This window comes from Zophobas morio, unplaced genomic scaffold (assembly GCF_036711695.1).
Source record: "Zophobas morio isolate AGI-343-1 ecotype UQ-CSIRO unplaced genomic scaffold, CSIRO_AGI_Zmor_V1 ptg000012l, whole genome shotgun sequence".
In the NCBI taxonomy this organism is placed as follows: Eukaryota; Metazoa; Arthropoda; class Insecta; order Coleoptera; family Tenebrionidae; genus Zophobas; species Zophobas morio.
This window is the reverse complement of record NW_026972117.1, coordinates 22,423,925-22,446,016: the sequence shown is the minus strand read 5'-3', so window position 1 is coordinate 22,446,016 and position 22,092 is coordinate 22,423,925. Positions and strand designations below refer to the sequence as shown.

The following is a 22,092-nucleotide window of genomic DNA, read 5'->3' as shown; positions in this document are numbered from 1 at the left end:
AAAAATCATCAAAAAATCGTGGAAAAATATTTCAATCAGCTGATTCGAAAAACAACATATTGAATTCTACTTAAAACTGAAGTTTTTTTAAATATCTCTTCGAAAGTTACCATTTTCACAAATTCACAATTTAATTGAAAAATTGAGATTTGTGAAAAGTTACCCAAAAATTCTCAAAAAATTCTGAAAAATGCATTTCGACGAGCTGATTCGAAAAAAATTATGTCCCGGAGGAAGGAATTATTTCATTATAATCTTCGAAAAGATGAAACCAAAAATGACTTAAACTAGTCGAAATCTACAAGAAAATGCTTATCGAAAAACGGTTAAACAATTCATAATTTAATTTAAAAAAACTGAGATTTTTGAAAAGTTTCCTCAAATTATACAAAAATTCTGAAAAAAACATTTCGTCGGACTGATTTGAAAAAAAACAAGAAAATGTCTTTCGGTAATAATTTTCTAAGGGTGCATGAAAAATTGTCAAAAAGTTGCTTAAAATTTTTTAATAAATTCTGGGAAATACATTGAATTAATATTGATGGTCTTGGACAAAGATTTTGAAGAATTTTGTAAAATTCGGTTTGAAAATATATTTTTTTAAATACCGTCTGGAAAATTGTTGATTTTCATTTTATCGATTCTGGAAAAATTGTTGTAATTTTCGAAGAAATGAAACCGAAAATAATTTCTACAAGATAAGTACTGTCTTTACGTAATTTTTAAAAGAAAAACGGTCAAAACTTCAAAGTTTAGATTTTTGAAAAATTGCATAAAAATCCTCAAAAAATTCTGTAAAAAAACATTTCGACCAGCTAATTTGAAAAACAACAAAGAGATTTTTTTAAGTATCTTCTCGAAGTCATTTTTCATTTTATCGATTTTGGAAAAATTCTTGGAACTTTCTGAAAAAATGAATCCAAAAATAACTTCCACAAGTCGAGATCTACAAGAAAATTTTGGCAATTTGGATGCGTGAAAAAGGTGTAATTGGAAAACTTTAAATTATAAAAAAATTGCCTGAAACTTTTCAAAAAATTCTGGAAAATACATTTGGACGAATTAATTCGAAAAAAATAATGTGTGATTGTAAAATTCAGTTTGAAAACAATTTTTTTTTTTAATATTCCGAAAATTGCAATTTTTCGGTTTATGGATTGTGAAAAAATTATTATAATTTTTGTAGAAATGAAGCCGAAGTAACTAGTACAAGTCGAAATCTACAAGAAATTGTCTTCAGCGAATTTTTGGAAAGTTGCTCGAAAAACATTAAAAAAAATCATAATTTAATTGAAAAACTGAGATTTTACAAAACATTATGTATTGATGATCCCGGGCCAAAATTTTCCAAAAATTCGGTTTGAAAATGAGATTTTTTAAATATCTTGAAAACTGTCGTTTTCATTTTTATAGATTCTGGACAAATAGTTGGAATTTTCAAAGAAATGAAACCAAAATTAACTTCTTAAAGTCGAAATCTACATGAAAATGCCTGTAGATATTTTTCCTGAATGCTCGAAACATTTTCAAAAACTTTTAATAATTGAAACTTGAAAATATTGAAAAAATTTAAAAAAAACAAGCTCATTTCAAACAAAAACATAGCGTATTGACGGTCCTCGACCAAGATTTTTCAAAAATTTGTTTTTAAAAATGGAGTTTTTCAAATATATCTCAAAAATTGTCATTTTTCATTTTATCAATTTTGGAAAAATTGTTAGAATTTTCGAAAAAATGAAATCTAATCTAACTTCTACTGGCCGAAATATACTAGAAAATGTTCTTTAGGTAATTGTCGAAAGGTCAACAATTTCAAACTGTATTGAAGAATATAGATTTTTGAAAATTCCCTAAAAATTCTCAAAAAATTCTGAAAAATGTTGATCTCGAATTTTTGAAAAAAATTGATCGGTACTCTTCCGTTTAGGTTTTTTTGCACATTTTTCTAAATTCCTACAAATCAGAACTCGCAACTCCGCCACATAAATGGCGTGTTCTTTAATTAGTCAAAAAATAAATAAATAAATTACGAATTACTAGAAAATGTCATATTATCTGACGCATTAGAGTGAACAAAACATTTAAAAAAAATTATCGCATACTTGCCATTTTTGGTGAGATTTTGTTGAAAGATATTAACATGAAAAATAGGTTTTCAAAATGTAACCTAGAAAATATTTTTAATTTTTTTGTTTGTTTAAGTTTAATTTTTTTTCTACACATTACAATTTCTTTTTACATTTACATTCGACTGAAAGGCAAACAGTATATATAGTTTTAATTGCCAAGTCCAAGACTATTAAAATCTTATGTTTCAGGCAGTTTTTTTTTTTTTTTTAATTTTATATTTTGAATTTTTAATACTTACACGAGTTGGGTAGATCAAACTACAGAAAAATATGTAGAGTAATTATAAAAAATCATACATAAAATTGGTGCTGGAAACATTGACTATATTTTTAATAAGAATTTGACGCTTCTTCACTTTGAATAACAGTGGAGATTCATCGTTGAAATCAGGAAAACACATTTTCTAGAAGTTTTTGGTTTGAAATTGATGACAACTATCAAAAACATCATACTCGAGGAAATCATTGCAAGTGAGGAAGAAAGTTCTATCGACTTAATCAAATTATGATGTGAATTTTCACATTTTTGAATTCTTAATTTTTATCTTTAGGGGTCATCCATAGTGTGAAATTCTTAAAAATTCTCTTAATGCACTTTCTAGTAACTGCAAGAAAATGTAACTTTCATGCCAGCGTTTCTTAAAATGCATCTTTTTTTAATGATTACCCTGCTCACTACAACCTTAGTTTCAAGTCAAAAAATTATAAAATGAAACCATTGATAACAAAATATAACGGGGAAATATGCAGTTGCCACTAGTAAATTAATTTGACGATATTACTTTTTCTTGTTGGTAAAATGCAGTTGTAAATATGCTTGTGACCCGTTTGCGAACGGTTTTAGTTCTACAAATAGTCATTTTGTTTTTCGTTTTCTTCTTATCACCCACTTAAGTACAAGGTAATACATTGTAGTTAATGTAAATATTTCGCTTGAGCTGTGATTATAGTAATCACCACGTAACACACAAATGGATGCATAAATTTACATACAATTTTTTGTTTTTGAATTACGAATTATAGTTTCGTTCTCCAACTAATGGTTAATTCAAATCTTTAGCACTGTGGTATGTTAATTGACGAGTGACTTTAAAACGTTAAGAGTAAGTGCTGTAGAACTAGCTACTACACATGTTTTATTTTGTTTGTTGAGTAAATTGCATAACCATCTTCCCCCAGTCAAAGCCACTGATCGACTTCTGAATAATTGAGATTCTTCTTGTAATTTTTTCCAATGTGGTCACGACCGCTTTTTATGATAGATAGCACGCGATTTTCCCATACAGGAAACAAATAGCTCGACCACAGAAACAAAAAGCAAACCCACCTGGAATGAAACATGAGAAGCAAAACTCTAGCTCCAACAAACCCAACAAAACCCACTAATGCACGTCATTCGTAATTATCCTTTAATGTAAATTAAAATGAATAATTCCCCAGATAAGTTAATTAATTAGCCCCATATCGATCTAGCATATGCTGATAACGCTAACGGTGTCTTGACGTTACCTTCAACCACAGAAAAGCGCAATTTATCAACCGCCAGATAATGTCTATGTGTATCCATTTTTTAACCCTTTCACTCGAGACAAAAGTGAAAAGCCAGCGATTAAGACGTACACTTGACTAAACAATGGCATTGATGGGCCATTCTGTGCTATTAGAAAGAGGTGATTAAATGCGAAACATCACCCGCACATCTAACTTCCGCGACCAGCTTTCGTCACCTTTTTTCAGGCATATGGCGACTGACATGGTTCACGTCCATTGTTATGGTGCACGACTCGAATGTTATTATACAATTTACTTTAATGCTTTGCCCGTACTTCGACTTACAGCAATCATAATAACGGCACGAAAAGTTGAGTACGCGTTGGTGTCAGTTCGAGGGAAAAACGGTATGGGTGGAACTGGAAGACCTTTCAACGAGGAGTCGGAAAGAATTTGAAATGTTGGTGCGGTTCGAACGAGATCGTCGCTGCAGAACTTTCTTATCGTTGATACGTAGTACAACAGCGATGATCGTAGCCAGAAATCTTCTTTTTTGTATGAGTAGTCATAGTTTAAAAATTTGACAATCGATCAGAAAGTTACTAAATATATTGTGGTGACGAGTTGAGGATGGTCATAAATTCCAGCTTTCTAAAAAAACGCGATGTAGTTTTGTGTAATTTCTCTAAGTACCTAGCTGTAGACGTAGTACACAATTGATTTTTAACATTTGTAGCAGAAAATAGAATGTTCGAGTATCAGTGACGCAATTTCAAATGATAACATTAAGCTATGTTTCGCGTAACGGTTTCCGGTGGGAACTATTCATTATTGGAAACGCTGGAAGCATTTAAAGACAACATTTTTGCATTTTTAATATTGAATTATTTTTCTAATTACACTACGTATTGTAATAACTGTCAATAAATGCAACCGGTGGGACGGCTGCATCTATTACCTTCTTAACTGTATGTTATAGACACTGAATCGTTAATGTTATTACCCTTTGTTTTGAAGGTGTTGTCTTCAAAACAAAGAGCTCGATATTACTTATGTCTTTATTATATTTAACTCGAGGCATTATATAATAAATTGTACGAACGGTAGACTTTTTAGAACCTCCCCTAGAACGTGGGTGGTTTCAAGGTTAAAAATTTAAACAATGCTTGGTTATTGTTTACAAAATTACCGCGATTTTCATTCGTAAAAATGAAGTTATGAAAAATTATTCTATGCATTTAGAATAAAATCGTTCACCGTCAAGCCCTTTTTGGTAATCTCTGTGGGTAATAAAAATTGTATCCACTGTCTTCAGGTTTTTTTATTAAGTATATTAAAAAAAATGTCAGTACCGCCTCCACAGTTAAAAAAAAAAATTCCATGGCTGACTAGACGACATTTTTTTTTCGAATATGGCTATTTTAATGAAAACCTTTTTGAGAGCTTCAAAGTTTACTCAAGTTTGGAGAGACAAATAGTGGCCATCTTCTAAAAAATAATGAAATATATTATGTGTTTGTTTTCTGTATACGAATTAACACCGAACCAGAATGATTTGTTGTCGAAAATACACCATCTCGACGTTGCCACGTTATACCAGTTTGTTCGACATTTTTTGGCAATGAAAGAGTTCATTAAAAATCGCAATAGGGTTATTTTTAAAATCTGCAATGCAATGTTCTGTGGGGAAATAAATAAAGATACGCGTTTTGTTGTGGTACCAATTAAATATTTAACCTTGTTTTTTTTAGATATGTGTTCAAAATGGTAAATTTTTGAAAAGAATTATGAATTTTGCAATTAAGCTCCGTTCCTCCGTCTGACAACGAATGAAAAATTCATCACAATTGAGATAGGGGCGGGTGGATGGGGCTTAATCTTCGTATATAGTTTTCTCTCAACAATAAAATAATTGAAGTATCAAATTCACCATTTGATATTTTAATTATTCTATTGTTGAAATAAAACTGTATTGCGAAAAAAAAGGTAAAGATTATGCCCCACCCACCCGCCCAAACCTCAGTTGTGATGAATTTTTCATTCGTCGTGAGAAAAAATATACTATTTTGAACATGTTTTAAGTTTCTTGTTATGAAAAAAAATTACGAATATAAAAAAAAACAAGGACAAATATAAACACCGCCCACCCCCACCCACCCTATCTCCTTTGTAATGATTTTTTTTTTCGTCGAGAGCCAAAGTAGCGGAATTTAATTGCAAAATCCACGCAAGTTGACCATTTTTAACATTTTTTAGGTATCTTGTTATGAAAAGATTACATATATTAAAAAAAAAAAACGAAAAACTTAAATCATGTTCAAAATGGTAAATTTTTGTAGAGAAATATGGATTTTTCAATTAAGCTCCACTTCCCGGCTCATAACCAGTAAAAAAGTCATCACAACTGCGATAGGGCGGGTGGGCGGGGCTTATATTTTGCCTTGTTTTTTTTTAATGTGTTGTTTTCATAATAAGAAACTTAAAACATGTCCAGAATGGTAAATGTTTGTAGGGTATTATGGATTTCGTAATTAAGCTTCGGCTCTCCGTCTGACAACGAATGTAAAATTCATCACAATTGAGATAGGGGCGGGTGGATGGGGCTTAATCTTTGTATATAGTTTTCTCTTAACAATAAAATAATTGAAGTCTCAAATTCACCATTTGATATTTTAAGTATTCTATTGTTGAAAGAAAACTATATTGAGGAAAAAAAAAAAAGGTAAAGATTATGCCCCACCCACCCGCCCAAACCTCAGTTGTGAAGAATTTTTCATTCGTCGTGAGAAAAAATGTACTATTTTGAACATATTTACTTAAGTCTCTTGTTATGAAAAGAAAATTACAAATATTAAAAAAAAACAAGGATAAATATAAGCCCCGCCCACCCACCCATCCTATCTCCTTTGTAATGATTTTTTTTTTCGTCGAGAGCCAAAGTAGCGGAATTTAATTGCAAAATCCACGCAAGTTGACCATTTTTAACATGTTTTAGGTATCTTGTTATGAAAAGATCACATATATTTAAAAAGAACGAGGTACTTAGAGCATGTTCAAAATGGTAAATTTTTGTAGAGACATATGGATTTTTCAATTAAGCTCCACTTCCCGGCTCACAACCAATAAAAAAATCATCACAACTGCGATAGGGCGGGTGGGCGGGGCTTATATTTTGCCTTGTTTTTTTTTTTTTTAAATATGTGTTGTTTTCATAATAAGAAACTTAAAAACATGTCCAAAATGGTAAATGTTTGTAGGGTATTATGGATTTTGTAATTAAGCTTCAGCTCTCCGTCTGACAAGGAATGTAAAATTCATCACAATTGAGATCTGGGCGGGTGGGTGGGCATAAGTCTTTCGTTTTTTTTAAATCTAGTTTTCTTTCAACAATAAACTTCCAAATTTTGTTAGCTTTAATTTTATTAGCGAACTAAAAGTTTAGCTTTGTCCATTTTGTTCTAGTTTATACGAAAACCGTTTACAAAAACTACCACGGATTTAGCATATATGGAAAATTCTATGGAAGGTTGAGTCTTTTTCCCTGGATTAACGCTACATTGAACGAACGAAAATTTTCTGAAATCAAATTTTATTGGTTCATTTGAAATTTCACCTCAAAAAACTTAGAACTAGATATAAATTCTATAAAAGACATTTTTTTCGTAAAAATTCATCATTTTTACAATGTCATTAGTTCATTAGTGACATTATTAACAAACTAAAGCTTTGATAAAAATATCTATGTGGATGCAAATTTTATACGAATTTTCTTTATACTTTTCATATTTTCTCGACGTTTCATGACCCCAAAAGTACGAAAAAAGTGGTCTCCCGTTTCCCTCTGTCTGTCGGTTGCCATCTGTGTCGGTTTTTAATAGACAGATAATCTCCAAACACAAACTGAACCGATTGTTCTCAAATTTGTCTGATTGTCCCCACCACCAATGGGATGACGTCATCTCCAAAATTTACAGTGGTTAATGTTGTATAAATTATATAAATAACATACTCCTGTACTGTGGTTGATGAGATTTTTGAAAAAAAAAATTTATTGTATAACATTTTGCAATTTAACTTTAAGAAACTGCAAAACAAAAAATGATGACGTCATCTCAAAATCTTGCCGAATAGATGCTATCTAAAATATACACGATATCTGTATATTTATTTTTTTTTTTAATTAGTTATATAGGTGGCCCCAAAAAATAATGAATGTAACAACCTTAAATTAATTCACAATTGAATAAATCACCAAAATTGACACAGGCAACGTTGTCAGTTTTATTTTCGAAGAAATTGCAGTGTTGGCGGATTTTTGATTTTGAATAACGTGGTATATGTGGATGTGTTAAAGGTACTTTCAAATTTTTTTATATTTGCATGTAATAATAATCTAAGCTCCATAAGGACACATCTTTAAAAAATCAGAAAAGTTTTAATGTCTGAAAACTAAAATTTTAAAGCAGGTTCATAATGTACAGTAAGCTTTTGCAGAAAAAACAGAGAAATGTTGTTCCGACTTCTAGGGCCTACTTCTTGTAAATATTCCGAAGATGTTTTAGACACGACATCATACTGATCCTAGCGATATATGTATTAACATTTACTTTCACCGTTTGAGATTCACTTTGGAACTTCGCAGAGCTGTGTAACTTAGTTCCGGCGTTACACTGTTCCGCCACAGTAACAACCTTAATTAGTATTTGTTCTGAAAAAACAAGAAAACAAAAATTTTGTACGAGATTTCTAATAGCCACGTTTTTAGTTTTCGAATTTTGTGTTTTAAAAAATAAAGGAATATCCCTATTTTATAGCCTGGCGAATATCCCGACCTCACTTTCATCCATTCATGCCAACATTCTAAACATCAAAAAACATTACTATTCGCAACCCTTGATGTAAAACGAGTTGTTTATTTTCAATTAAAATACGAGACGACCTTGGGTGATTAACACATGCTGAATATGTTGTCTTCACTCCTCACAAGTTCTATTGCGTACACAACTGTATTTATAATCCGCGTCAACGTTTTCGGAGCAATGGATCTGCTAATTATTTTAACACGTTGAAGAAGAAATGAAATCGGTAGGGTATACTGGAACTTGAAACCCCTTGCAATAATTCGACTGTGACTATTGCAACAGAACTTTCTTGTGACACAACTGCAAAGAAATTCGAATGGATTAAGAATTTGCACATTACGAGCTTAATTAATGACATAATCATGAGAGGTCTATTCTGAGGTTAAATTTCCCGTTAAAATTCAATTAAAATTCATGTAAGTTTCACCTGAAGTGGCAATATGGTTCGGATTGCTTTTGCAAATGTTTTTCGATAAGTACTGTGTTATGTAAAGTTGGGTTTATTTATGATTTTGTTAGTGGTTACGTGTATGCTAAGAAAAACAAGCCGGGTACTTGATGATTGTGTCCACATTACAAGTTATAAACTATTACGCGGTTAGAGTTTGTTTTATTTATGTGACTTTTATAATATATTTTTTGCTGTTGAATGACGTCTTTATTTAGTTTTATTACTAATCAAAAAAGACTTGGGTTAATTACTGTGGCCAAGTGCGTGTGTACTTCCCAAATTTGGGTCAGCTGTTTAAATGTGACATAATAGTAATTTTTTTTTTATTTTTTCGTATAAACTTACCGTGTACCAATTCTATAATGTCTATATAATAGCAACAACTGAAATATGTGCGAGCGAAGCTCCTGGCACGACATATTTATTAATTTAGGTGATCATTTTGTGATTGGTGATTGTGTTCAAGAAATGTTTGATCATAAGGAAATCCTTACTATCTATTAATTTTACCGATGGATAGATTTTTAGAATACGACATTTTCAGTCTATATTCCTTCTGTTTGGTAGACAATATAATTATTTTCAACGGAAATGCGTATTCTTGGTTTCCGCAAAATAAGTACATCTCCCATAGTCAATATTCTAAATAGCTCATTTTAATGACTTCTGTTGTGACTAGGCGTGGCAATTATTTATTTATTTTTGGACTTTTACACTTCATTAAAGTTAATGACTTGTTTTGTCGCTTCCTACAAATTTTGGTATGTTTACTTATCACTTCAACCTGGACAATTATGTGGTTATCATTTTTGAATTAAAATTACTTTAAAAACTGTTACTTTTTGACACTATTTTGCAGTTCAGTGCGCAAAATATTACTTAGGTCAAGGATATTTGGTATTTTACGATAACACTAAATTCTGGAACATAACCTTAGTATTAATGGTTTCATTGTGTTGTTGATACTGATCGAAAACAAAAGAAATTACTTCCATATCGTATTAATAAAGCTGAATGAGTTTTTTAGCATGTCACCATATCTACAAAAACAGGTTAATTTTTTTTCAAGAACGAGATATAATTTGTCGCAAATTCTTGGCAAGTTTGTTAATTACATAAGTAGTTGATAATTAATTATTATCGGTTTTAGGACAACCGGTTTTTGATTCAGCTGCAAATCAAAATAATGTTAATTGAATGTAGGTTTAATATGGAGTTTGTCTCATCTATAACAATATTACTAAAATTTTTTATCAAAAACAACAAAGCGCTTTTGTTCTTTAGTTGATTTCGCGACCAACACACATACTGTGTGTATATTTCATAAAGAACAAAAGAAACACAAGTACTACCAATTATAGTCGGTCTATATTTAAACCCATTGGATTTACTTATTCTAAATATAATGCGCTTCCATGATTCCATTCATTAAAACTTTGTATACCTCTGGCCTGATTGATAAATGCACATACCACAAACTGTGGAAAGCTCGAACTAGATAGAATAATAAACAATAACCTTGACTGTCTGTCCACATTAAAACAGACAAAATAAACGTTTTATTGATGTGGTCTGAAAAATATAAATTGAAATACACACAATGCAATAAACATTCGCCACATTTGTTGTTAGTTATACATAAAATGCAACAATATCATTTTAACATGTGCACAGTTCTTGCTCATACCATTTAACTAACACTCCGCGGGACCATAAAAGATGATCTAGTAACACCTAATACACAAAACCTCGTTGTGTTAAGTCACACAACCGCACGTCTCCATTACTTCCAATTCAAATTTATTACGTTTCCAATAAAAACTTTACGATGCAGGGGCAAATCATAAAACGGCCTTCTGTTCGTTTATAATACAAAATTACAGGCAGATCCGGTACTAACATTTCTATTTCCAGCCCTTCAATCAAAAAAATCCCCAAGCACTGAGATTATTAGTAACGGTTTAAATTTAGCCCAGCTCGTCTGCGTCTTTCCTATGTGACGCAACGACAACAAACAAAAATTGATTATTAAAATTCATGCCGCATTCTTTCACAAAAGTAGATTTGTTTTTGAGGGCGCTACCAGTTACGCAATTGTCGCGAAGAGAAATCGTCGTGACCTTAGCGACCCTTGGACACGTGGAGGAAAAATGCGGAATTATGCGAAGATCGAGAAACGTTAGGTGGATGACAAATTCCGGACAACAAAGAATTGGTGGCCAACGAAATGACTAATGTGCCGTGGTGTTGAATTATAAAACAATAACCTGTGGGAAAAATACTTGCTTGCACAAGATTTGTATTTATGAGCGGCGTGCAAACGAAATCTACGAACGATTTACCAACATAACAACAGTAAATTATTCCGATTGAGTTTGTGATTGCTATATTAGGAGGCGATAATAACGCACAGGCTGTTATTACTATTATTAAATGAGACGATTTTGGCAATGAAACCGACAACCGCAACATGGGTTTCACAATTAACACTGTTAATAAGGAGCGATAGATTTGGAATTAAATGGTTTTGCAGGAATGCTAAACAAACAGAGGTCTGCGAAACAGCTGTTGCCAGCACTGGGTATGAAACTGCATGAAAAGTTTTCTGGGTTATTTAAAAAAAAAAAAAAAAGGAAAACATGTTGCTTGCTCTTCAACTAAATTTTTCCATAAATTATGATGAAAACTTAATATTTATTTGACAGGCTACTTTTACTAATATTATTTTCTCGTTTTACATTATTTTTAAAATTAATGTTATAAGAGTATTACTGAGAGTAGACGTGCACGCCATAGTTCTGTGACGTCACTTTTTATACTGAACCACTAACTTGGAAGTTAGGCAACTTAACATACTTTACACCCAAAAATAAAAATAAATGGTTATGTAAAGTACGATAAACTAAGTTAAGTAGTGTCTTTACTAAGTTATAATACGTCATCATTTTCAAAATTTAGATCATTTTTTTAGAACTAATTAAATTCAGGAATGTAATAAAAATTTCGAGCGAAACCAACACTCCTTAATTAATTGTTAAAAAACTTGTTAGTGATAAGTGGAAACGTTAAAAAGAAAAAAATCAAAAGTCCATTTTAATAAAAAAAAAGTATCGATTTGAAATTTTCATTCACATTTAGTAAGTTCAAAAAGTGTTGCAGAAAGTTGTCTGCAATAATTATCACAGTTTGAAACGAAAAGCGTGACACAATCAATGTCAAAGCTTTTTTCTTTAAACCCATTTAGGTACAAAATTGGCAATAGGTATAACAGGCATATAATTATTTCATCAAGTAGTGACAACAACGTAGTTCCAAAAAGCGTAAGAATTGCCATTTAGTTGACTTAAAGTAAGCAATGTTTTTTCTTTATTAAACCAGCTCTTACTTTGCATTTCGAAATACCAAGGGGTTATAAAATTTTCAGATTATGGTAACCTATGGAAATATTTTTCATTTCTTTGATTATATGCCATGCGTCAAAATTCAAACTTATTAAAATAAATTTCGAACAAGGGTATGTTTTCCGACTTATGAATGATGGGTTGCCTAGAGTGCACGGGCAAAAACTGCGAAACTGGACCATCTGTCAAGCTTTATATGTGTTCTAAGAATATCGTGTAGATGATAAAATACTAATCGAAATTTGTGTAATCATCCACGCCAACAATTAAATGAAGTACACACATTTTTTTCACAATTACTCATAATTACGTTTTTTAAACCAACATATTCATGATATTCCGTACTTGTTGTTTATGAATCTGCCTTCGTGTGGAAAATTTTTTGTGCAATTTCAGGGGTGAGGAAAATCAGGTCTAAATAAATTTGTACCAGTTTTTTGACATTAACAGTTGAAAGGTTTACCGGTTTAATCAAAGAATGATTTCAACTTTCGAAAAACAAAACTTTTAACGAATATGTGATGTTTTTTTACTGAATAAGTTTCGCTCTTTTTAAATCAAAATATTGCGAAACAATAGGCTAAATTTATTAAACAATTAGCATGCGGAAATGAACTTGTATTAATTATAATAATGATAATTGTCCTTTGTGAGTATTTAAATTGTTGAATACTTTTCTCTTCGTAAAGATACAAAGAAACGTTGTTGGTTCATTCGTTGTGTAATTTTTAATGGCCAAATTCAATATTTCCGGCCGACACTATGAATTATCTTGACATCTTTCTTTCGGAATCGAGGTAGTAGCAGTTTAGAAATCACAAAAAACTAAAGGTGTTTGAACTTTTAATGCCTCTCAAGCACAACATCTACAGTGTAATTACTAAACGCGCGGTCCTCGATATCTTATTACTTATTAGAGATAGACTTTGAGGACTGCACTCTGAAAATTATTTTTAGTATGCAGAGTGTTCTATTTTTAAAGCGTAACACACAATTTATTTTTTTTTTAATGAGATACCCTTTATATTATTACTTTTGAAATGCCGATGCGATGTTGCCAAGTTATTTCATTTTTTTTTAATTTTTGGCCAATGGAAGGGTTCACAAAAAATCGCAATAGGGTTATTATTAAAGTCTGTGTTACAATACTCTGTGGAAGGATAAATAAAGGTACGGGTTTTGTTAATGAAATATAGGTGTTCTATCCTAAAAAAATGAAAAATGGATTTTTGAAAATTGTAACAATTTAAACATTTTTTGTAAACACTGTATACCACAATTTAATCTCATTTACACCACAACAAACTTCGCACCTTTCTTTATTTCGCCACAAATGTTGTAACACAAATTTTAAAAATAACCCGACTATGATTTTTTAATGAACCATTTTCCATTGCTAAAAAATTTTGAGATAAATTGGGAGAACGTGGCAACGTCGCATCCGAATTTCAAAAGAAAACTGAAAATAAATGTATAATCTATTTCATTAAAAAAAAACTGATTTGTATTACGCCTTAAAAACAGAACACTCATCTGTATAGTTAAAAATAATTAATGAGATATCGAGGAACGCGCTTTTAGTCACTTACCCTGTATTTAATAATATTTGTAACCGACGTCATCACTTTTTCAATGGAAGTAAATACTTAACATTAATTTGGACGTGTACAGTGATAATATTCTACCACAAACGGTAGATATAAAAACCCAGAATGTTGGGAAAGTTTGACAAGACGTTTCGAAGTAATCGATAACATAAATCGCTTTGTATATTTCTTTTGAATCATCTGAAATTCACACTACTAAACCACAAATAACATGTCATATCATCGTTCGGTCGTATTGTTACGATATGACGTCATCCAATTAGTAGAGGGGATGAATATTTCAAAGAAATCTATATGCATATGCGTAAAATTAAGTGAGTGGAGAATAAATCAGTACAAATATACAACTAAAGTAATATTTTTCGTCTTCACAAACTTTAGATATTCATGAAAATTATTCTATTACAGCATTTTTCCTAGTTTTGTAAAATAAAAAAATTGTGCTTATTACGTGAGGAAATTCTAATTTTTACACTTGCGTGTTTAAATGGTAACACTGAAATATGTGATTACGTTCCTCAGCATTTTATGGATTAAGTATCAACTAATATTTTTTATTACATTACATAACATACCGGCAACTATTAAAGCTAAGGAACTGCTCGTGAGTTGCGTTTAGACAGTAATTAACCGGCTATATATCAAAGTTTGATAATATACTGTATGTTGGAAGCTAAATTAGTAATTTTTAATATAATTAAACGAGACAGTTTTGGCAATGAAACCGATAACTGCAATAAAACTTTCACAATTAAAACCACTACAATCTGCACAAGGAGTGATCGATGTGGAATAGGATATTTCTCCAGGAAATTTACGAAACAGTTGCTTGTAGCAATGAAATATTAACACATGTACAACCTACGTACAACTTTATTAAAGTATGATTAAATATTAGTTGTTAAAAATTTTACGACATTACTTGACCTCCAATACTTAATTTTTCTTCAGGCTATCCGCTCGAATCTAGCACCCACAATTAAATTAACACTGATCCTTACAATTACAAAACACCATTACAAAAGATTGCATAACACCGACTGTTGGTGGTCCAGTTCGCATTTTTTTCCAACTCAAACCTAAACTTACCATAACTTGGAAAGTTTCGAGTATTTACTTTTCTTTCAATCAAACTTTCCTCTCTTTCCACAAAGTCATCAATTTCTCCACTTCATAACCATAAAGTCGCAGACAAAGAAACGGAATTGTGGGTTTTAAATTAACAGTTCAAAGAATGCATTCGAAGCACCAGACCGGATAGAACCGACAAGCAACAAGGAAAAAGGATAAATAGGCACGAGTCTAATGTGATGATAAATGCTTAACTTGTGATAATCTGCGATGCGTTGTGCCCTTGACTTTGAATGCCGTCACGCAGAAAATTCTATTGTTAACTGAACAATAGGGACATTGAGCCCACATTGTTTTTATCAGCGATACGGAAAAATCCAATAGAAGATGCAAAACGAACACTGCACTAGGTAACTGTAAAGGCGTGTTTACACGATGCGTGTGGGTCTTTAAACGTGCGAGTTCGAGGAAACGCCAGTTCCAAAATGCGGCTGCAACTGTTTTCATACCCACGTTCAAAGTTGGCAGATTTGGGTAGATTTCCACGTTTGGTGAACAGATGTTAATTAGTGGGTATTGCACAAAGTGGATTGGGAGCAATGTTTGACTTATAGAGCTCTAAATGCTTCGGCCAATAACTCTGTATTACTTTTACCATATGAGATAAGAGAGTTTTTGTAATATGTATAGCCTAGTTCGAAAAAAGTAAAGTTTGTTCGTAGCACCTTTTAGGAGCAATAAATCTTAAACTGATCCTAAAAATCACGATTTGCGCCGGTACCCACCGCGGTGCATCTAATTTATTGTTAACCTTATAGAGATTACCCAACCAAATTTATCAAATGTCAAGATTAAAATGCAATTTAATAAATCAGTCACCCTTTCTGGCAGCGATATAGAAAGTAAAACGGAAGACGGTAAATCGGATTCCGGACGCAACAAAAACGAAATTTCTAAACGTTTCCACGCTTAGTTGTGCTCCAAAATGAACTATTTACGCATCACTTGCACCTTTTTCTCCACTGACAACAAACTTTTCCAAGTTCGCGAACTTTAGTTCCGTTCTTTGTCTTCCTAGTGTACAAATCAATCAAAACACGTTGTCAGAGAAAGAATTTTAATTAGGTTTGTTTGAATGTGAACACGTTGAATTTTGCAACCTTCGGTGCAGTAAAATCGGATTTTTTATCAGTTGATTGATAATTTATGACAAGTGAGCGAAAAGGAGAGTTGTGTTAAAACAGAAAGTCAATGTCCCTCGAGGGCGCTTCATCCACACACATATAGAATAATTTCTCCACACTTGCGTCAAAATACCCGTACATGCGTAGACATAAATTATGATCAGGAGCAAGGAATTCTAATCAGTTCATTTGAATGATTATTGTAGTAACTAGTTATGTTTTGACTTGCATGACGACTTTCTTCTCGCCTTACAATTTACTTGGAATGCCACTCAAAGACAGATGTTGTATGGGTTGAGATAGAAATCAACCAATGACGCGATAAGAGAACAGTGGCCCAGATTGAAATATTAATCAAAGAGCGATTGCTCCCAATTATTGGGACTCCAGCCAAGGCTAAACTTAATAAGGCACAGTGTACGTTATATAATAAAATTAGTCGACCGTAGTATTGTAGCGGATTCGATTAATTTGAGGAATGTGTTTACTGTGATACAGGAAGAGTGTGAAGGAGACGAAAAATGACCGGCTTGGGTGTGTTTTGCCACTTTTTTCACAAACGCTATTAATTTCAGAGGGAATGGAATTAGAGAAAGAAATGCAGTCTTCTTCCAATACTGTCTCATTTGTTTCTATAGTGTCTCCAAAGGAATTTTGTTTTTGTGGCTTATTACTGGTTTCACATATTCACCAATGTTCTGGATAAATACAACAAAAATCGCGGATTCTTGCATATAAATAATATTTTGCTTCGTACTAGAGGTTTATTTATAGTGCAATCGCCAGAGAAAGCGATAGAACTACCGGAGATTATTTGTTACAAATAGTGTTGGTGTAATCGATAAGACATCTGAATTCTGGTATTTTTGTACACGTGCCTCGAGTGATTGTTGCTTAAATATGTACTCTTACTGGACTTCGGAGAGGGGGTTCCACATGGGTCGGTATTTGGACCAAGTTCGTTTTTATTGTAAATAAATGAAATAGAACATCCCACGTACAGATCTCACTTTATTTGCGAACATTTTAAACTATTCTTGTCTCTTGAGTTGGCTTACATACAAGGACAGAAGGCGCCTACTGCTAAAGATATATAAGCTTCTACTACGTATGTTGGTCCGCAATATCATACTGAGTATGATAAGGAACAAATTTCTTTGTCTCCCTTATAGAAACACACCTGCAAAATTCGTGATATTCTTGGAAGCGTTTACTGTCAGTTGCAAGATTTATATTCTTCAAATGAGAGTGTAATTTACCAAAGATTATCACATAAGTAACTAATCAGCGCTACTAACGACGTTAGATCTTAAATTACTTCTAATCGTCTTTTTCTTTCCAGGAGTCAATCTAAGGCCTCCTACCTTGCCTCTCGCCGCGACCGAGACCGCATCGTCCCCGATTCAGACACCGGAAGCTACAAACGCACCATGTCACCCAACGGCCATACCATTAACGAACCCATCCCCGAACCAGCACCTCAGAAAGAATCCATTTGGTCTCTCAACCGTTCCAGCAAAGACATGATCAAAAACAACAACAACACTAACCTCCTGCGACGATCTTCCATGAACGACAAATCCAAAAAAGCCCAAATACATGACAAAAAATGTGAGGAAAAACAAGACAAGGTAGTCCTACCCGACGTTCTGCCAGTGAATGCGAAAATGCTCAGTGCACGATCTCAACAATATAATCGACCAACGAATTTGAATTTAGTGGAAAACGGAATGAAGAAACATTCACCCCCTGAGTCGCCCTCGAAAACGCCTCCCAGAGGGTCACCATTTGCGCCGCTACGGTCTACGAGTCTGTCCAATCCGCCATTATTAGCGTCGTATATTAAACCCGTGACTCCGAACGAATCTCCACCTTCACCAAAAATTAAACCGTCGTTGTCTCCTAGTTCTCCTTCGAAGTTGTCTCCGTTGCGAACTTCACCTGCTATGTCTTCTCATACGAATAGTCCTATACAAACTTCTTTTCTCAATTCATCGAACGCGAATAGTCCTATACAAACTCCTTTGACTGCCTCTAGTGCGAATAGTCCTGTACAAACTTCACCTCTTAGTTCTCCTAATTGTTCTCCTAAACCGTCGTCTCCCGAAATTTCACCCCCTCCTACACCGTATAAGACGGAAGAGTGTCCGAAAGTGATCGAGGGTTTGCAGCTGATTCAAAGGACTGAGGTAGTGTTACGAGTGAACACTTCGACAACTGACGCTGCTATTCAGACGGAGAAAGATGAGCTGCCTCCGACTCCTTTACCTACTAGGAAGAAGTTGCAGGAAGAGATAGAGTGTGAGAAGTTGAGCGAGGAACTCGTCAATCATCTGCCGACATCTGATAGGTTAAAGGAACTTTTGGGTAAATCTTAAATATTTGTGGCTTAACGGGATTCTAATTCTAATTCTGATTATAGTACCCGGACCAGAGCACAAAAAACCGACGGATTACGTCCAAGGGCTGTTCAAGGTAGAAGTAACATCGAGACCGAGGCCAACAAACTCACCATTTAGAAGTAGGAATAATACTCCTAGTAGTAGTCCACCACCTACTTCCTCTACTCCAATTAGTACCACTACAACCTCATCGAAAATAAGGTACGTGATACCTCTTTGAGATGTCAATTTGTGTTAACCTTGTCATTTTACAGCTCGACCACGTCCCCAATGAGTTCCTTAGTTGAACCCACAAGCCCATTGTCCGGTTCTTCAACTTACTTTACAATCTCAGAACCAAAAGCAAAGTTTTTAACTAGGTATAGTCAAGACATGAGCCAATGTCACATCGTCAAAGATACCAAAGATCTCAACATAAAAAAGGTAACGAGTTAACTTATCATTCTTGTTGGCATACTGATTCGTGGTTTCAGGAAGAGTTAGTGAACCGTTTAGACCGCAAATTGGAAGTTTTACGTTCGGAACAATTGGTGGTAACTGAAGAGTGCAAAATTAACGACGAGCTTGGAGAAAACGTGGAAGCTCATATCAGAAGATTGGCAAGGCCGCACGAGGCAGATAAATTCAGGCTTCACATTGAAGAAGTCGGCAAAATCACAAGTCTTCTTCTTGGTTTGTCTGGAAGGCTAGCAAGGGCGGAAAATGCCTTAATGGGAATGCCTGAGGATCATCCCGAACGAGTACGTTTTGATAATGTCTTAGTCGACGTGTGTTAATAACTATTTTTTGCAGAGAATTTTGGAAAGTAAACGCGACAAGCTCCTGGAGCAACTAGAAGAAGCCAAGAAGTTGAAAGAGTGCATCGATCGTCGTAGCGTTAGCGTTTCAAACATTCTCTACAAGTACTTGAACTCGGAAGAATACACCGACTATGACCACTTCATTAACATGAAGGCGAAATTGATAATGGACTCGAAGGAAATTGCAGACAAAATTAAATTGGGAGAGGAGCAACTGCTAGCCTTAAAAGAGACATTAATCGTCGCAGACTGACCGCGTAACTGTATTTTGTTAAGTTGTATGTGTAAAGTATGCTTAACCATTCGAGTTTTATCGAATGTGCCTAGTCCATTGACATTTCCTTCGCTCTTAAGTCCCGGTTACAAAACGGAGATTTTGTGTAATATAAAACATGATGTATTTTAGATGAAATGTTTTTTTAGTTTATGGTAAATTTAAGTTATCAAATTAGTTGTGGTACTTATTAATTTTGTGGTATTTCGAATATTTCGTTGCAGTTTGTGTCGATTTATTTGACAATACCATGTTGTAGGGTGTACCTCGCAATATCTACTTAGAGCTTGAGTCGGTAGATTTGACTGCTTGAGTCGAGTTGATGTCTCTTACCATTTTCACAAATGGCTATGATGACGTCACTAGAGCAGAATAGGCTGTTACGTTGTGCATTTTTCATATTTAGTTGAAAACATAATTATAAGTGCAAATATGGTAATCGTATGAATGAGGAAGCCCCAACAATATTTACAGCGATTCATCTACCCAGTTTTATACTTTTGTTAATTTATTGTCTCCTTCTTTAGTCACGTTTAATTCAAATTAAGTGCTGTGGATCTTGTAGGGTTGCCTTCTTTTATAAGATATTACCTAATACATCTTCCTACCAAGTATTTCATTGTATCTTAGGTGTACAAAAGTCAAAATTATAACCCATTGATTTTCTCTTTATCATAATGAGAGCAGTTGTATATATAAATGTATGTATTTAAAAATGAAATCGAAAGTGGTGCTCTGGAAATTTTTTATATTAAGTTATTGTTGTGATTTTCGTTTATATTGAAACTGAGTCGTGTGTATTTTTCTTACATATTTTTAATATACCATAAGTATGTTATTTACTTGCATACAAATTTAAATAGATTATTTTAAGCTTTATGCATCGCTTGCAATAAATAACTAAATAACGATTTTTTTTCGTATTTTATTTATTTCCACATACCAAACATCTTTTGTGTAATATGCAGTCTTGATTATTAACGATTTTGTAGAAACAGAATTTCGATATCCTTAGATGCTTATGTTTCATGAAATAAATTCACTCGTGAAACGACAAATAGAAAAATAAATTACGAAAGTTGTGGGAATGTATTTTGGGTTGCATATTCGACTTGGCAAGCAAAAAACCTGCTACAAAAGACGTAATTTAAATTCCTCCTGGTAGGTATAACACACACCATATCCTATACCCAAAAGACCTGCCGCATATTATACGCTCTACCCCGACTTCGCAAAGGTCAGCTATTACCAAACTTCCCCATCAAGTTTACAATTTAATTTCTGTTTCTGTTAGGATAAATTACGGGAGAGAAAAATCGTCAGATTTTACTAGAAACTGTTTATACCGCTTTCGCCATGTGATTTTGCGCTTTTATGTCAACAAAAATTCAAATCTTAAGTTCTTGAACTTAGAACGATGTATAACAAGTACCAGAGGATTACCAGAAAGGAAGCCAACAACAGTAATAACATTTAATCCATCAAGAATTTCAAACAAAAAAGAGTTCGCATGATGATCACGCATTAATTCAAATGATTTATTAAATCAAAAATGTGTTCACACATTAGATCGTCATAAATCGAAACTAAACCCCGTACTACATACACAAAGCACACATAAAATAAACACATAGAGCACAAGCTAAATGCAGTCAAAACCAACATAAGGTGACTGGCGATAGGTAAATGTACCTAAAAGGTAAGAAATACACACTTATTTGATATTTTAAACTAATCTTTTATTTTGCAGACAACAAATCATTCCAACAACAAACTATGAAGAAGCTTTCATCTACACAACTCATAATTTCAGTTGATAGGTGAGTTGCTGAGAACAGGTACTACTCGTAATTAATCCTTTGTTATTTTTTCCAGTACTACAGGTATCGCAAAAATGAGGGATATTACTGGTCGAAAGAAATATTTTTGCAAATATCCAGGGTGCAACAACTGATATTATACTCATATTTCTGGGGACTGTGTCAATAACTATTTCTTCACATTCCCAAAAGATCGTCAAAGCCTTGAACTTTGGAGGTGTGTTTGTGAAAAACGTTTAAATGCAGACGCTGTTCCCATTTCATTGGAAAATGAATGCTATCCTCTTATGGAACATCTTCCAGTTTCAAATGAAAGCAATCACACCAAAGTTTCTACTTGCAATCAGCCCTCAACACCTTCAGCCTTTTGTCCACTGCATGTCTCTCATTTGCAAGAAAACAATGAAAAAATAGTCGATTTTGCTTTTGGTGATCTTACCTTAGATGATGATAATTGTTGTACTGTTACAACGGATAGTCGTGCCCTTTATGTTTTCGAAGGGTATAATTATTTTGTTCAAGCGGCGAAAATTATAATTGTGATGTAAATTATCAAGATCATAATTATTCTATTTCTAGTTATGATGAAATCCCTGTGAG

General features: G+C 33.2%; 1 protein-coding gene across 2 annotated transcripts in view; it reads left to right on the top strand.

The window, feature by feature from the left end:
- Window positions 1–20,589, top strand: part of Shrm (Shroom) — a 332,102-nt gene extending 311,513 nt beyond the window's left edge. For both annotated transcript variants that reach the window (XM_064054813.1, XM_064054814.1), the window contains 5 exons: window positions 17,539–18,563; window positions 18,619–18,799; window positions 18,853–19,021; window positions 19,072–19,338; window positions 19,391–20,589. In XM_064054813.1, the coding sequence (XP_063910883.1) occupies window positions 17,539–18,563; window positions 18,619–18,799; window positions 18,853–19,021; window positions 19,072–19,338; window positions 19,391–19,651 (1,903 nt within the window). In that variant the 3' untranslated portion in view covers window positions 19,652–20,589. The remainder of the gene's footprint in view (window positions 1–17,538; window positions 18,564–18,618; window positions 18,800–18,852; window positions 19,022–19,071; window positions 19,339–19,390) is intronic.
- The last annotated feature ends 1,503 nt before the right edge of the window (window positions 20,590–22,092 follow it).